At 45.9% G+C, this 17,595-nt stretch overlaps 1 protein-coding gene across 1 annotated transcript in view; it reads left to right on the top strand.

The window, feature by feature from the left end:
• Positions 1-17,595, top strand: part of FBXW4 (F-box and WD repeat domain containing 4) — a 65,863-nt gene that overhangs the window by 33,964 nt on the left and 14,304 nt on the right. The window contains 1 exon segment of the mRNA XM_054072301.1: positions 16,816-16,881. Within this exon segment, the coding sequence (XP_053928276.1) occupies positions 16,816-16,881 (66 nt within the window).

Raw genomic sequence — 17,595 nt, 5'->3', positions numbered from 1 at the left:
GTAAGTGGAGATGGGCAGGCTTGAAGGGAAACTCCTTCCTCTGAAGAACAGGAGTTTCTCTTCAATGTGTGCAGTTGTGCATCTGGCTTGTGTGCTAATGTGCTTCGAAATACAGGGTGACAGAGTGTCTGCTTCAGCTTCCCTGGGTAGCTGGCATTCTGTATCTGTGTTGCAAGTGGAATCAAACACTGGAAATGTGTGGACATAGATGTGTCGCTATGACTATCTCCTTGGCTCCATTGCCTCTGGTTTCTCTTCAGACCAGTGAGAGACTGTTCAGACTGGAAGGCAGATTGGAAATGTATGTTCTGTCTGTGCAGTGTGATCCCTATGTCCTGTGGTTCATTGTCAAGGATTTGTCAGTTCTTCTCTACCTTCCTTCCCAGCTGCATGAAGCACAACTGCTGCAACCACTTTATTGCTTTAAAGAGGTGTTATGGGTTCATGGTGCTCTATTCACCATCTCTGCATACACCTGCGTGTGGGATGAACTCCTCCTGTTTTGTCGGCATCCTGACACTTCGCAGAAGGAGGGGCTGATTTGGGGCCAGTTATTAAAGCCAGCTTTTAATGTGCGTTGCCTTGTCTAATTAGTAAATCCTTTTTCTTTCTCCTCTGAGATTGAGGTACATGTTCCTCTGAATCTAACCGTCCATCAAAGAGGACTTGAAATGAGACCTTGCTATGGCTGGTAGACACAGGCAGCTAATGAAGAGAGCGAGCCCATTTCCTTTGAGAAAAGAGACTTGTACCAAGGTGATTGATAGTCCCAGAGATTTATTAGTGTGAGGGCTGGATAGAGGCTTGAAAACTGCAACCCAACGGCTTTTATTTTTCAGGGGAAAAGAGTCTGATGGTCATCTGTGTGTGTACCTCTTCTCCCCCCCCAAAAAAAAAAGAAAAAAACAAACTAAAAAAACAGAGACTGAAAAAAGAAGTGAACAGATCAGAGGAAACAATTACAGACTAAGATGGGCCAAGCAGCAACTGCAGCTATTGCTCTGCTTGGTCTCTGCCTCCTGGCACAGCTGTCTTGAGTGTTGCACCTGCGCTTTGTTCAGTGACCTGCTTCGCCTGTCCACGCTGATTTAATGAGGGTTGGGGATGGAGCAGGTCTGTCTGATGGAACAGATTTTCTCTTGCTTCTTATTTTCTGTCTTGCACAGAGTATTGATTAACGCATGTGGCCTAGAGCATGTTTTCCTTTTCCATATACTCCCCCTGGATTTACTCCGCTTTGACAGTGGAGAATCAAGAGAGCCTGCTCCAGAAATTAGAAAAGCAATAATGTTTCTCTGTTATCTGTCTTTTGCTGGTCTGGGAACGTGGACTGTATGCAGACCATTTCAGATAAGTTTGTAGCCTGGCAGAGCAAGGACTTCATGCTCCTGGTATGTGGTATCAGGTACTTTGGTAGTATTGAGTGCAGGTGAACACGACTGTTCCCACTGTGCAATGGCTCTGTCCTCTGCTTCCCAGACTGTGGTTTGCAAGACCTTGATGGTCCTTAGACCTGTGTTGCTTCTCTGGCTCTCACAGTGAAGCCAGTGATGTAGATCCCTGCTGGTCAAGGAGTCACTGAGACTGGTGTAAGCCTCAAAGCCTGAAGCAACTGGTTAACTCTAACCTGCCTCAAAAGGGGCAAATGAAACAACAGAGTCTGAAGAGGAGATACAGCAGAGGAACACTCCTCTGTACCAAAGAAATCGCTGCATTACTAGTTTGTATCTTGGTTTTGTGGTCTTTCCCCATATTTGGTCCTAACTCAAACACTCTGCCAAATTTATTGATGTGCTGGTATTTAGTTGCTTACATTAGGCAGTCCCGGTAAAACCAGCCTGAAGAGAAATAGGGAGAGTAAGGTGATGGTAAATAAGCTTGAGTGTGGAAGTGTTATTCGCCAAATCCTACAATAATAATCCTGCAATAATAGAAATAGACATATGTGAAATTAATAGGAGATTGCTTTAAAATGGACAAAAGGTAATATTTCTTCACACAGTGTGTACTGAACTTCTTGCTCCAGAAGGTTATGGAGGTGGATGATGACAGCAATTTTGAAAAGGATTTGGCAAAATCATGGGCAGCAGGCCTGTATGAAGGACTAGGTGGGGATACACTCTTTAAAATCCTTAATATGGCAGTTGTGAATATTGGAGTGGTACAAAGAGAATGACCACAGAAAGTTGCCGAGCGTACATATTCTTCCTAAACAGCATTTGCTAGTGCCACTGCTGGACATAAAGCAGTGAGCTGTATGTGCCATGGCTTGACCGAGGTGGGCATTGCCCATGTTCTGGCCATGGTGGGTCAGTCCGGAATCCATTTATCTACTGCAGCATTTGGTGTCCAACAGTGGTCAGTAGTAGATGTCTAGGAAGAAGAGTAAGAAACAACATGAGAGAAAAAAAGATCCTTTGCTGCCCGTTCCTTCCCAGCTTCCATTAATGGGGAGGTTAGGATTTCCCTGGCTAAATTTTGCATCTGGACCAGTGTTTCTTTCATATTTGCAGGGGCTAGCTCTGTAAGCAGCTTATCTCTTCTTTCTGAACCTGTTAATGTTCTGGTCTTCATAGGCTCCTTTCCAACTTAGTGTGGTCTTCTGAAGAAGAAACACTTTGTTGTATTTTTAAACCTTTCGCCTGACCATCTTATAGGGTTATGCAGCAATTCATCCCTCTGCATACCCTTTACTCTGTTTATGACTTTAGTGTTTTTCCCAAGTCACCCCAACTCTAGTATCAATGGCCTCATGCGAAGCAGTAGCAAACCATGGCTGTTGTGAGTAGTTGCTGGCCAGTTGTATTTCGTGTGGACTTCACATGCTGGCATCCCTCAGATGTGGTAAACTCATGATTTCCTCCCAGTGCAGTCTCTGACTGGAGTCCACAGAGGTGCAGCCTGACATGAATTGGTGGCCATGTAATTGGACCTCGTTTACCCACATGATAAAGATCTGTGACAGCTTCAACAGGGACACTCCTAACTTGCTGCAAATCAAATACTGACACTTTAGTAATGTGCTCATTTCAGTGGAGGATGTGTAAGCAAGCTTCATTCTGGCGTTTCTTCATGTGGATGTTTGATTTGCCTAGTAAAAATGATCCTTTTAATAACTGTGTTTTTGGATGACATTTCCTAAACATTCAGAGTGCGTGGGAGTGGGGCAGACCATGGAAAGGAAAGGAGGAAACTGTGGTTTCACACTCCTGCACACAAAGCTGCCTGTGCATCTAAAGCTTCCAGACTTCTGTTCCTTGAAGTGCTGGAGGACTGACTGCCAGCAGCTTGTTCTGCTTCACCTAGGCTGCAGCTTACTGAGGGGCAGGAAGCAGTGGGTTACTTCATATCCCTTTATCAGATATTTCTTGACATGATGATGTGTTTTAGGTAATCGTCTGTCCCATTGCAGACTTGAGAGAGGTGTGCCTGAAGGGCCTTTTTCCCAGCCCACTAGTGCAATCCTTTCCCTCCTGCTCCATTTTCAGTGTCATTTGTTTTATGGAATACTGACATTAAGGATCATAATAAATTTTTCCTTGTCTTCTTGCCTTGTCCTTTCCATGTCTTTACATAATCTCTTTTGCCTGATCCCTTTCCTATCTTCATCTGGCTAATCTCAGTTATGACTGAAGTTCAGTAGTTCTTGCCCTGCCGCTTGATTGCAGATACTGAAGATGATAACTTGTGCTATGAATGTGTTTTATTGTATGGTCAGGATGATTTGAACTCTGGGTCCCACAAAACCTTTTCAGCAGGTTTTTGGGTAGTTTTTGGATCAGTGTGGATGGTGACCACTAAACATCCTTGTGCCTTAGACGTGTTGTCTGGTTATTCAATGAAATCTCATGTGCCTTTGTCTGCATACAGGGTGGGAGCTGTCCTTTCTGGCCTGACTGGCAGGTTTTCTCACTCTGGCCCTGGTTCACGATGATGCGTGCCTGGAACCCACAGATGGAGGGCAGGGACTTCATTCAGAATCTTGATCGCTTAGGGGCAAACAGTTGACATGCTCCAAAAGCTTAGCATGAAAACCCTGGAGCAAATCATATTGCATAGTGGAGACCTTGGAGGGGGAAGCTGCCCAGAGCTTTAAGGGCATGTGAATTGAGGTTATTGCAAGTGTGTCTGTGTCAGGGCTGGAGCGATCAGAGCAGAAAAGCTCTAGGAGTCATTTCATGGCTGAGTTGAACACAGATGAGGCTTTCCTCACCTCCTCCACAGAGCACCTGTGTCTCTGTGCCTCAGAGTCCTGCACCTCTGTGCACGGCATGTGCTACATATACATACTTTTCCTCTTTCACCTTTACTGGTCTTTAGCTTCTTAAAACCCTCTGAACATTAATTCCTTCTCCCCTGCTGAACTACTCATTTAGCTTTCATTTGGAAATGGTTTGAATATCGTATAGCAGAGCAGGAAGATCAAGCCCTCTTTTAAAGTGTCCAGGCTTTTTTTCCTTGTAAACGTGAACAGCTGCCTCTGCATGGTATGGAGAAAGAACTGTTGTCCTTTGTGGAAAGATGCCAAAAGTATGTTTGTTGAGAAGTCCTCTTCTTCCTCACCGCCCTGATCACTTTTTTCAAAATTCTCCTAAATTGGGGAGTTTGGATTTGTTATATGCGTGGTGTGTAGGGGAAGAGGAATAAGACAAAACTAGTTCATGGCTTGTGGCACCAGGAAAACAGATTCCTTCACACTCCTAATCCTAAACTGAAACATTCCTGGGTTTTAGTTGTCCTGGCAAACCTGAAAGGATTCTCCCCTCCTGCTGACCTCACAGTCACGGACGGATTGCTGGCTTATTGAAAAGTCATTTTCTGTCATTTGTTCAAATGGAAAAGTTTAGATAAGCTGTCATTACATATATGCTTTTTTTTAGAAGAATACTTGTTAACTGAAAACTCTGCCAGTCACGTCTGAAAATATGTTGTAATCAGCATCGGCAGTTCAGAAGCTTAAAAAATGGGAAAAAGATTTTTAAAACAGGAAAGGTTTTCTTCTTTTGCATCATGATTCTTTAAGCATTTTTGGCACAGGGGTGTGTATTTAGACTTTTGTCCAAAGCAATGACAGCTGGAGGTTTTACTTAAATCAACTTGATGTTTCCCCTTGTCGTAGGGTGTCGGGTTGTAAGAAGAAGCCGTGGATGTTATGAGCATAGACTATATTACGTATCTTGTCCCTCTGATGCTGGGAATGTTCACTGTATTTCTCTGTTTAGCCTTAAAACTGGTCTGGTTAAGTTGGGTCTGCTTATGTTTATTCTTTGTCTGCTTCTCAGATGCTGGCATTGATTTTATGGCAAGTATATTGAGTTCAGAAGTGTCAAAGGTTGCTTTTAAGGAAAAAATCCTGAGCATTGATGAGCTGCAGGCACACGGTATCTGGCTGAACTCATCTCCCTGGCAAGTACTTAAAGCAGCTTTGGGGCTGCCAGAAATTGGATTGAAATTAAAAAATGGACCTTTCTGTGGGAGTCTTTAGTAAAATATGAACGATATAGATGTTCTGAAGAGAAACCACCGTGGGGTGGAATCAGGCAACTTGCTTCTTCAGTTTGCAACCTGCTGTAGCACTGGGTCACCGTTGGGTAGCTTAGGCAGCTCAGAAATTACAAGCCTGTGCCCTGGGAGTTGTGCTGCCTGTCTCTTTGCTACGTACAGGTCTCTGGGGATCTCCTTTCCTTGCTGTGACTGTGTCATCCAGGGCTTTCTCAGCGCTCCAACGTAGCTGGTGCTCTGATGTAAGTAGTGGGCATCTTTTTCACTTGCCTACTTACCTTTTGGTCTTCATTGCAGAATAAGGACTGAGCTTTCAGATAGTGACAATTCTTGTTTTCAAGCAGGATGCTGCAATCATAAGGGACACAAGGTGAGCTTTTTCAAAATAGAATAGTTTTTTTTCTTAAAAAAAAAAAAAAAGACCCCATTGCACTGGAGCTGTGATCATCAAGTCAGCTGAGCGGGTTTAACTTCTCTGTAGCCCTGGAGCTGATCATCCAGGATGAGGATTTCTGTCCTGAAGATAATGGTGATAATTCAAAGAAAGTATGCAGAGGCACTGGCCCACAGGATTCCAGTTTCTGGCTTGTGGGACAACTGATTCCACAGTCTGTCATGACGCTGGGACCCAAGTGGTTGGTAAACCCACATGCAGCAGGTTTCCTGGTAGGTTTTGTAGAACCGAAGGCTTGTAGCAGAAAGGGAGGTGCAGTAAGTGAGCCCTCACTATGAAACCATTTTGCTTTGCTAATGGGAAATGACCTCGCATAAAGAGAGCTTAGAGCCTTCACTGTGGTCCTCCTAGTTCTATTTGTTGCCTGACATATGGGGCAGATGCTGGAGGAGATGAATGATTCTTCCTTGATTTTTCTCAGCATTAAGAGTTGTCACTCTGTCCATGGGACAGTTCTTGCTATCTTGTTTGGGTCACTGTCCAGTGACACAGGCAAGTCTGTTGCCTGCCTTAATCTCAGTGCAAAGGTACTAGACTAGAAATCCTGTCCTGGGATTGTAGGCTACACCAGGCCTTCAAGAATCTGCCATGCATCACACCTTTTCACGTTCTCCTCCTGTGCGTCACTGGATCTCTTTTCTCTTTTACCCCATTTTTGGCATCCTACAGTCCCAAAGGCTGCAGGGAAAGATGCTTGTCATAAACTGACCTCCGAGGCGTGTGTCCCGCCACTGGCTGTGCCCTGCTGTGCCAGGCACGCTGTCCTGCTCCAGCCCCCTCCTCCTGCTCACCCCAGACTGGAGCCCCCAAGAGGTCTTTGTCCGCCTGTTGAGAGCAGCCCCCATCCTGCCGTTCCCACATGGCGCACCCTCCCCAGCAGCCCCGTCACCATTCAGCAGTTTGGGCTGAAAGAACCTTGGCTAATTACGCAGGGCTGAAAATTACCACTTTGCTGCATTCTCCTGCTGCTGGGCCCATTTGTGTGGGGCCTGTAGTTAGAGGGAACAAAGTCCCCCCTGTGGAGCCAGGCAGGCCCCAAGTGTGAAGCTACAGGTACGAGCAAGAGGGGAATGAAGGGAATAATTACCAGCTTCTCCAGGTGAAAGCCCCGTTAAAACTTCAATAAGCCAATTAGGAGCCAGAGTGTATGTGGGGGGAGAGTCTCCCCCACCTAGTAAGTGATTCCCACCAGGCAATTAACAGAAAAAATTTCACAGAGGGGAGGGTAAGAAATGGCTCTTAGAAATTGAGTTGGGGGAGCCCCGAAACAGCACAACTGCTGCAGTGGTCCTCGTGTACTCCAACCTCCTGGCTCACTGTGTGGCCTGAAAGTGTTGGTGGGACTAGGGGGAGAGGGAGGAGGGAGGGAAAATGGCAAAGAAAAAGGAATCGCTGGAGCTTTACACCTGGGCAGGCTTTGAGAAAGCGAGGGCTGGAGTTCAGAGCTTCTTGTAAGGCTGTGTGTGGGCCTGGAGTACTGAGCTTGAGGGGCCTGAGGATATGAGTGAGAGACAGGCTCAGGGTGCATTCTCCGTTGGAGTGGAGGGGCGAAGGCTGATAATGTTAAGCCTGGTAGGGAGGGTATAGGTAGTGGGTGTGAACGTTAGAGGTGCATGTGTAGGTACTCAGTGAGAACTGAGTGCTAAGCCTGCAGAGATCTGCGCAAGATGTGTGATCGTCTGTAGATGCCCTGACTTATCTCAGGAGCAGATGGTGTCCAGTGCCTAATATCTTTGTGTGTGTCTCATCCAGGGACCGGGTTCTCCTGCTGCTCGGCCAGCAGCTTCAGCTGTTTCTTCTTTTCAATTCATTCAAAAAAGCCAGTGGATTTCCTCAAGATAGAGACTTCATGAAGTCACCTTGCTGCTCCCTTGCACTGTGTTGCAGATGTCATGTGCAGCAGTCAGAGTTAGAGCATGCTGCCTGGTGGGTACCGAGCAGGAGTCTTCTCTGTTTGTATTTGAGTGGCTGCTCTAGGGAGCAGAGCAAGAGTAGAGCATAGGATGAAATTGCTGCAGATGGCTGAGATTTGCCCTAGTGATGTGGAAGGGAGAGTGCATAGTGTGATTAAAGAAGTCAGATACTAGCCGTGGTTATTTCACTTGCACTTGCAAAAAATAAACAACAACAACAGAAAAAACCCACTAAACTCCTCAAAACGTAAATGTTACCTTTCCTTGTCTTCCTAACATTATAGCTTCTGAGACTTAAAAATATCCTGCGAGGTTTTGTTCTGGTTACTGATAAGCTGAAGCTGAAATAATTCTACTGCAATGTTGTTCAAATACCTAGGCTTGGGCTGACATGGAAGTCTCTGGGCTTCATTCTTTATCTTCCTTTTTCTCCTTTTCTGTTTCTCCACAGAAAGCTTTCTGTGGTAGGAGTAGAGAACTGTAGCTCTTGCACAGCCCAGCTTTCAGACTCAGAAGTGTTTTCTCAGCAGAGTCATGTTTCTTTATGGTTTGGCTCCCAAGATGTAACCTCACTGGATACCTGCAAAGAGAGCGCTGTTCACAGAAAGGCCTGGCGTGCACAGGCAAAATGGTTTTGGCCTGGGCCCCTCTTGATGTTTGGTACGCATTGTTCAGACCAGTGCCTGAGTTAGATACTGGATTACATTTCTTCTGTAGTTAAGGAGTCTCTTCTTTCCTGTAATAACAGTAATAACTTGAGCATCAGTTGGGGATTAAACTGGGTCTGGTGAAAGCTAGGGATGCAGGAGTTCTGACAGAGACACCTCTGTCCTGAACAACTGCACCATACCTGGCAGGCCCAGAGGTCGGGGAGCAAGGAAGGGTGATGAAATGTGTTGGACATACCATGAAAATAAGTATTTAACACTGTTAAACATGGGTTATTAAGCCTTTCCCTTTAATACAAGAGTAGGGCTCGTATCAGCCCTGTGGAAATACTTGTGCAGCCACGTTCTGTTCGACGTTCTGATAAATGGCACTGTGAAAAGCACTGTGTGAATGTCCCTCATGTACAGGAACACCCAGGACCCTCAACGAACTTCAGTAGAGCCAATCTGAGTGTAGTCCTGTCCTGGACATCTGCTTCTCCCTAAAAGCATGTCTTGTGAAGTATTGGGGAAAGGAGAGTGATATTTAGATGCCAGCAGCCCTAGGAGCATCAAGACTGTTCTGTGGGTGGACTCACTGGCTTCTAATAAAGGATATTTTCCTATCTAGTGCCATAGTGGGGAAGAGGTCTGTGTTCACGTGTCTGTTCTGTCCATAATCTGTTTTAATGTCTTCAAGCTCAGTATTGCTTCAGAAATGAGAATTGTGTTCTGTATCTGGCTGCAAAGGTGTCTAGATTGGGTACCTGCTAATCACCTTGCTAGAGTTGGGGTGATCAGTCTGCCATGCTGGGAATTGGGCCTTTTGGGATATGAAAGGCTTGTTCTGTTCTCCAGCCTCTGGATCTCTGAAGTCTGGAGAAAGACAAGAGGTTAGAGGCCAAGGCACAGGCTTGGAGTGGCGGAGCTGACCTTCCCTCTGCCCTGAGGCATACAGCAAATGTCGTGAGAGACAATGGTATGAGCGTCCCTTCTATCAAACGCACAGGATCTTTCTCAAATGTGACTTCACTGTTTCAACCAGCATCTCTACAGTGTTCTTCAGAACAAAAGGCAAATGTCTTCTTTCTGGGGACTGTTTTGTAGTGGTTCATGAGACATCGATGAATTAGTTTGCCTGTGCCTGTGTCACTGATGCTTCTGCAGTAGTACAAAAACTCCTCTTGGAGCACCAAAAACTCCTCTTGCAGTTTTGTGGAGCAGCAGTGGTTGTAAATGTTGTGTTCATGCAGTGGTCTCTGCATTTTGTTTTCTCTCTGTGGTGGGTTGCTGGTGGGGAGCAGCAGACCTCTTCTGCAGCTTCTCTGTGTGCAATTTACGATGCATATCAGGAGCACAGTTCAACCCTGAGCTAACTAATACCTTGAGGGACGCCATGGTATGCACTTGAGCTTCAAGGAAGCAGCAGCAAATGTGCCAGTGCTATGCAGCCTCTTTGTGGAACAAGCCTGGTCGCTTGCCTCCAGCTACTGGTTCCCTTTGGCAATGTTATTCACAAAAATGAGTCTATGCTGCAGTGGGTCTCCGCTTCCTCAGGTGAGTTTAATCCTGTTATTGAGTCCAAATACAACAGCGATTTTACATGCCTGCATGCAGTTAGGCCTGAGTAGAAGCTTGACTGCAGAGCATTCTAGAAGTTCTTTGTGCTGAGTCTGGAGTGGTACAGGGACATGAGGAGACTGACGGCAGACTGCTCAGACTAGGTTTTAACAAAGTGCAGAGTGAATACCTTTGAGCCTAGAACAACAACTGGCACCACAAACAGAAAGCGTTAAAGTCAGTTTGATGGACCTTGTCATCTTTTCCTTGCACTGAAGGTCTGGAGCTGAAGCATTGCATGGCAGGGATGCAGGATGAGTGTGGCACACAGGACTGGAAGAATAAGAAGGCTTTTGAGGACTGAGGAATAGGGAAAGACTTAATCTGGAGCAAAAAGCCGGAAGGATGTTGCAGAGCTGTAGCGTACTGGATGCAACCTGCACTTATTATTTCAGGTTTTGGACAGTTGTATCATCAACTTCAGCTTCTCATCTTCTAAATAGCCTTCTACGCCCTATGTTGCCTGTTCTGGAAACTTGTAATTTTGGCCCATTAACAGTGGCTGGACTTCTGGTGCAACTGCCCTACTTGCTGATTTCTGTTCAATTTGTGGTTACTGAGTTGTCAGCACATAACCCAGCTGTCCTGACTGACTTCTGAGATTCTGAAGGTGTTCAGTTCAGTTCTCCAGTCATCCTCTAGTCGCACTAAATAGGGCTAAAGGGATCTGTCTGGGGCAATGAAGGGGCGACACCAGCCCTGCATTCCCTCCTGATCCTAGCCTTGCCCAGCATTGCCTGAATCAAAGGCAGGTGGGGCTTCTTGCATGTTGGCGGTGCCTGCTTTCTCATGGGGAAGAAAGGAAATGCTAAACTGATATGGCGGTGCTTTTTTTTTTTTTTTTTTTTTAATCCTGAAAATTAAATGCCCCTGGGGAAGATGCACCTGCTTCCCCAGTCTCCCTCACTTTGTGCATATCTGGTCTGTTGGAGAAGCCTGGTGCTGGAGATGCTGAAGCTCCCTGCCTCCAGTTTCCACCCCCCTTTTCCCTTCACAATGTTGTTACTGTTGCATCTGCTCCCCAGCCTCCTGGGCTCTGCAGCAGGGGCTCCATCAAGTTTATGTGACCTTAACACTGTATTCATGCTGGAGGAGTTACCTTCCATAATGATGTCAACTGATGAGGTTAGCAGGATGGTAGCGGCCGCGATAAGACATGACATGTTCTAATGATTCGCCTTAGTGAGCTGCGTGTGTGTGTTGGGGGGGGCACGGAGCGGCTTAGAGAGGGGAAGTGGGGGCCCCACAGGTGCCGACAAAGACTTTGACCTTTGCTGCTATAATATCAGTGTTTCACAGGCAGGGCGGTTCGGTAACCCACTTTCAGCCCATCAAAAATTGATTTAATTGCAATTTTTTCCCCCAATTAGGAGCACTGGAGCTTAACTAATTGGAGTAATAGAGAGTAATAAGCCTCTGATAAAAAGCCTTCCTCTGCCTCCTTTGTATCTTGTGTCATCGCCTGTCAGAGGTCAGAGAGCTTGCATATTCTATTAGGCAGAGTTGCCTTCATTTGTACAAATTAGTTTACCCAACAGTAATTAAAATGCCAGTGCGGGTCGGGGAGAGCTGAATACAATTGATGGGCACGTTGGTGAAGGATTTGACAGCTCCGGTGGCCTCCCTTGCCAAAGCGTGTCAGTGCTGAATCAAAAGCTACACAAACCCACAGACCCGTGTGTTTAACCCACGGCACCATCAGCACCAACTGCTCTCTCTCTTCTCCACTCTCTGTTTTGGACTTGCTTTCTCTCCTGCTTTTCTCATCTCACTTGAGACTTTTTAAAAAAGATGGTTCCCATCTTTGAGCTGTTCTTTCTGTTGACCACTTTCATAACTCTGCTACCAGCCCCCCGTCCTGTCTCTCTTGGCGCTCCCCCTTCTCTCCCCCCACTTGCCACATTCCCAGCTGCAGGGCTCTGTCAAGTAATAACTTCTTTGTTTCCCAGTCCAATGAGTCTCCATATATAATAGTCTCCAAAATGGAACAACGATGTCCAATTCCAAGGGGCGGGGGAGCGCTTGAAGAGGAAGGAACAGGCTCTTGCACGTGTCAAGCAATTCTGGATTCGAAGTCTTCAAAGAGCAGGATAGGACCTGAGAAGCAATCTGTTTACAGTACAGGGCTAGGGCACAAGCCTGCGGCATGGATGAAGTTTAGAGAGAAGAGGTTGGAAAGGGCCTGTTTCAACCAGGTTCTGTCAGTGATTTCATATTGCAAGATTCCCAGCTCAGACAGTACTTGCTCTGAAGGTTGGGTTGAAAGTAAGGAAGGTATGTATTGAACAATGGGATTTGTATTTCTGGAGCCAAGGCAGTTTCTAAGGTTTGTGATAAAAAGCATCTTTTCAAAAAGGCTGTTGTGCAGCTCTGATTCACCCACATCTGGCAATGTTCTGGCTAGGATGGAGTAAAGAGGGACGCTGCAGGTGGGGTGAAACCCCGTACTTGGCACCTTGGGAGCAGACATGGGATCATTGCAGTTGGCCTGTAGCCAGATCACTACTGCCATTGCCAGAAATGCCATGGGAACTTTGACAACCACAAGTCAGTCAGATGAAGTTCTTGTGTTTCTTCCATCCACGTGTGTGCGCACTCTCATTCCCTGGCCCAGCTTCTGTTGTGGGGAGATGATCCTTGATGAAATGTCTAGTGTGCTAGACATTCTTCATGCTAGTGTGTAGCATGAAGAAAATCTGGCTTCAGCAGAAGCTGTTCTCTTTTTTTTTTTTTGGTTTTTTTTTTTTTCCATTTTTTTCTCTCCTCCTCAGGAGAAGAAATGAGGAGGAACATCAAAATATCAGATAAACTGGAAAATGCCTTGCTTCATACAACAAAAGCATGCTGTGTATGAAGTATGTGTGTGTCAATGCTCTGCAAAATCCTCACCTTCCTGGAACAGCAGAGGTGGAAATGCTCTGTTGGCTTGCTTGGTTCTACCTCTTGGGAGATCCCTGTGAAGACAATATGGCCTGCAATGGTCTTGGTTTTCCCCTTAGAGGAGCCTTTTGGAGATAGCTCAGAGTCATTGTATTCAGGCAGTTTTCACACGACAGAGGAAAGCTTAGTGGGGAAAGACTTTAAATCTCCAAGGCCCTCTGATTCTTGGACACAGCAGTTTTTCAGTAGGGCGTAGGTGCATTGGGTCAGTCTGTGAACAGCATTAGTATCATATATACTTTAGATAGATGGGTCATCCCTGCAGTAATATGTACAGGGTATCTACCACTCTTCTCTTCCCAACTTATTCTATCCTCCAGTCTCTCTCCTGAAAGCACTGCAGGCAAAATAAATAACACTTACTAAGCTAGTGAGTCTCATGCTGTCCTGTTTGCATATCTTTTTCATTTTTCAGTGATACAGCTTAAGTTGTTTCTGTTGTGCAGCTGGCAAGAATAGTTGTGAAGAGGTTGTACTTCTCTAGATCAGAGGGTTTTTGTGTGCTCTGAGCTTCCTAAGACAAAAAGCCTTTTTGAAGGTAAGCTGAAAGAAGGAAGCCTGGTAGAAGGCTTCAGTTCTGCTGAATGATGTTGCAGAAGTTTTGGAGCCAAGCTTTACATGATTAGCTTTGGTCTGCGTGTTGTTCTAGCCCCACCAAAGCTGACTTGTGTTGCCCTTCTGCTTGGAATGAAACAGTCACTTCTATGAGATTCACAGGTATGAAAGGCCTGGGGGTTGAAGCTGTATGTCTGCAGACCAGACTCAAGGTGAAGGGCCCTGGGAATCCAGACTTCTAGGTCAGTTTGCTTCCAGGCTTTGACAATTTCTCCTTTGCACCACTTCTTGTGGATGTCTTGTGAATGCTCCTTTCTAATCCTGGCAGTGAAGGTGCCCTGCTCTTCTGGGAGAAGTCTTATCTTTGCTTGCTGATGGGCTCCAGCCTGTTAAATATAAGGCCTGCAAACCTGATCCTGCTGAAGTATGAGACAAAATTAGTGTTGACTGAATGGAGTCAGCTTTACCCGGAAGAAACTTGTTGAGGGCCCCAAGGCCTGTATGCGATGTTGGAGAGAAATCTCTTCATCTAATGCGATTTTTCCTTTTTTTTTTTTTTTTTTCCCTTTGCGGATGGGTTGGGTGTAAGGACTGAGGAGGAAAGGCTAAAGTCCAGAACTGACAGCATGAGTGGGGATTAAACCTTGCTGTTCCTCCCACCTTTTTCTCCCTGTTGGTGTGCCTCCATGCTAATTTAGACCTGTGGCAACCATCAAAGCCTTGTGCATACCTTCTGCACAAAGGGGCCTGTCTCCCACGTGAGGGCGTTCTCTGCTGGGCTGGAGTCAGTTTGTCCCCCAAAAGAAAAATCTTAAGCACCCAATTGCCTGCTTGACTGACTCTCTGACTGCTATTATGTTTCTAACCACGGTAATTTGCTTTAGCAGTTATTAGTGGATTATGTTTGGGGAGGGAGGGTCAGAATCCAACACCTAGCTTTGTAGCTGAGAGACTCTCACCAAAGTGCTGCTTTCCCGTCTTGTGTTGGACTGGTGTGCTGACTGGTGTGTGGGTCTTTTTAGCTTGTTTTCCCCTGAGTTAGGAGACGTTGTCAAAAGGGGAATGTTTCCCCTTGTCCTGCACTCTGATGGAGAGAAGGCAGGTATTGAGGCGAAAGCCTGTTTCTGAATATGAACCACTGCAGGTTTTTTTAATGGGTGCTCATGGCTGCTGTGCAGCAACAGGATCGAGGATTGACTTTTCCTTAAACTCAGACTTTGGTCAGGGACTTCCATGGAGAAGAATGTGTGCACCCTGCAATACCTGTGCAGAGCACCCTGTGCTGCAATTACATTGGGTCAACTGCACCTGCACTGCCAATGCACCTGAGAGTTTTCATGTAAGACAGCCTGGTTGGACAGACTTTGAGATGGCTATGGTGCTGGAGGCCTTGTCTAGCCCTCAGGGGCAGCTAAGTTTCATGGGACTTGTGTGGACGCCTCTGGGTATGTGGATTTGGGAAGCAGGGCTTCAGTGAAGCTGGTGAAAAAGTCTGGAGAACAAGTCTTAGGAGAAGTGGCTGAGGGAACTGGGGTTGTTTAGCCTGGAGAAGGAGAGGATGAGGAAGACCTTATTACTCTCTACAACTGCCTGAAAGGAGGTTGTAGCAAGGCAGGTGTCAGTCTCCACCCAAGGAACAAGTGAAAAAATGAGAGAAAGTGGCCTCAGGTTGCACCAGGGAAGTTTTAGATTGAATATTGGAAAAAGTTTCTTTACTGAAAGAGTGGCGAAGCATTGGAATGAGCTGGAGTCACCAACCCTGGAGGTGTTCAGAAAGCGTGTAGCTGTGTCACTATGGGACATGCTTTAGTAGGCATGGAAGGTTGGGCTGATGGTTGGACTTGTTGATCTTACAAATCTTTTCCAACTTTAATGATTCCATGACTATAACAAGCAAATAAGAAAATCTTGGTAGCTTGTAGGTTTTCCGTGGTTCCTGCAAGTTAGTACGTTGTAATGCCAGAAGTAGTGCTTCTCGCAGAAATCATGGATGCTGGAAGAATCCTTCCCAGGTACCAAAGGGGCTTGGAGACATCTTCTGACTTCCAAAGGAAGAATGTTTTAGAGGATCAAAGAAATGTTTAAAACTTGCCATTTTTATAAACATGACATTGTTTCCTTATTTTGCTTTCCCTTTTCAGCTGCCAGGCCCATGTCATGCTGCAGAAGGTGTTTAGACAAAGCATAGAGCTGGCTTTTATTTAAGGCAGGCTCTATTTTCCTGCATTTCTGCTATCCTTGTTGCAATGACTTAAACATAGTTTTGGGATTTTATTCTTGGTAGCTGCAATAAATGTGGCTTTTTGAGAGGTCATTTATAACCTACTTAGAAATCTTTGTATGAGCTGCTTTCTGTTATTCAGACTGAGGATAGGAAGTTGGCACAAGACGAGTGGTGTGGTGTGGAGAGCCACAGCACTCATGTTCCTGCTGCTTGATTTTAAGGTTTCATTTCTGTCTTATCCACTATTTGAGGCCAGTGGCTGTCAGGTGACCTTTGGAGCCAGCGTATGCAACAGGAACTTAGCATTGCCAGAGAGGACTGTGAAATGGACCCTGTTGGAGAGTGTGAACTGAGCCAAATAGAGCTGTAGGAGAGCTGTGGCTGCCTCTAACAGATAGTGCTTGAGCACTGGGGAGGGCAACCTGATCAGACTTTGAAATTGGCCCTGCTTCAAGCAGGCTGGAGCGGAGATCTCTGTTCTGTGATTAGTTAGGCCTGTGATGCTCCAGCCAGTTTGTCATTGTGCTCCCAAGTTGCCAGCAAACAAAAACAAGACACAAAGTAGAAGGTAACGGAATTTTCTGTGGCGTCTTTCTGCAGCTTAAAGCGCTGACTGTGTATGAGACATGCTGAGTACTGTGCTAACTGTTTTGAAAATGTTGTTGCAATTTACAGCTGCTCCTGTTCTAGGTTTTCCCTTTGCATATGCAAGCACATCTTTATGTCCTGCCGATTCTCTGCTGTTGTAACCTCCTGCACCTGGCAAGCTCAGCTACTGAGAGCTCTGGAGCACCTCTCGTTTTGCTGCCTGCCCCTTGTGAAGTGCAGTGGAACATGCTGAAATAGTCTTGGACCAGAATTCAGTTTCTGTTTTGTAGCCCATTTTCTCTGTCTTGCTCATGCACTCGTTCTTCAGAATATAATGATTAGTAAGTGACTTTTCTGTGTTTTTTTAAACAGCTCATTTGTGACGGGGACAGCCTGCTGTGGGCACACCTCACCTCTGAGAATCTGGGACCTTGAAAGGTGAGTGAGATTCCAGGTTATGGGGAGGCACTTAATGAGGGAAGTGAATAACAATGAGAAATGCAATATTGGAGATGCTGTAAAATCATTCCTTTAGTCCATGTAAGCAATGGATTTTTAAACATCATATGTGGGACAATGTGGGGGACTGAACAAACTCTGTGCAAAGGTGTATGTTTGCGGTGGTTCTGGTCCAGTAGGTAGCAGCTCAGCTTTTCTTCCCAGCTTTTCTAATTGATAACACAGCCATCCTGGTTTCTTCCCATTAGCCATGTACAGTCAGAATATGCCAAATTACACCTTCCTTTCCATTTGTCTTGGCTGATGCTTCAGTCTGAGCCAAAGGGGTAAGGGAGGTGATCTGCACCTTGCCATTCATCCACTTGTCTGTGCTGCTCAGAAGCCAAAGGCAAACACAGGCTCTGCAGTCATTTTATCCTGGCTGATGTTTCTGATAGCTCAAAGAGGTGAGGGGTAGTGACATGTTATCTACCAAAGTGACTTGGGCTTGTTGTCTTCCCTCTGTCTTTAATAAGCATTCAGGAGGTTAATTGCTGTGGCCTCTGATTTGGGGCCATTGAGTAGTGCCTGTTGGATGAAGGTGCTGAACTTAGCAACTGGGGAACTGTTGGGCTCAAATCCTGATGTGAGACTCAACTGCTGACAAATTTGAAACTCTCAGCCTGGGGATATTTGTGTAGTGATTGACAGGTA

The sequence above is a fragment of the Cuculus canorus genome, chromosome 7, assembly GCF_017976375.1.
Source record: "Cuculus canorus isolate bCucCan1 chromosome 7, bCucCan1.pri, whole genome shotgun sequence".
Taxonomy (NCBI): Eukaryota; Metazoa; Chordata; class Aves; order Cuculiformes; family Cuculidae; genus Cuculus; species Cuculus canorus.
The sequence above is the reverse complement of the archived record's forward strand: the minus strand, read 5'-3'. Positions and strand labels throughout refer to the sequence as shown.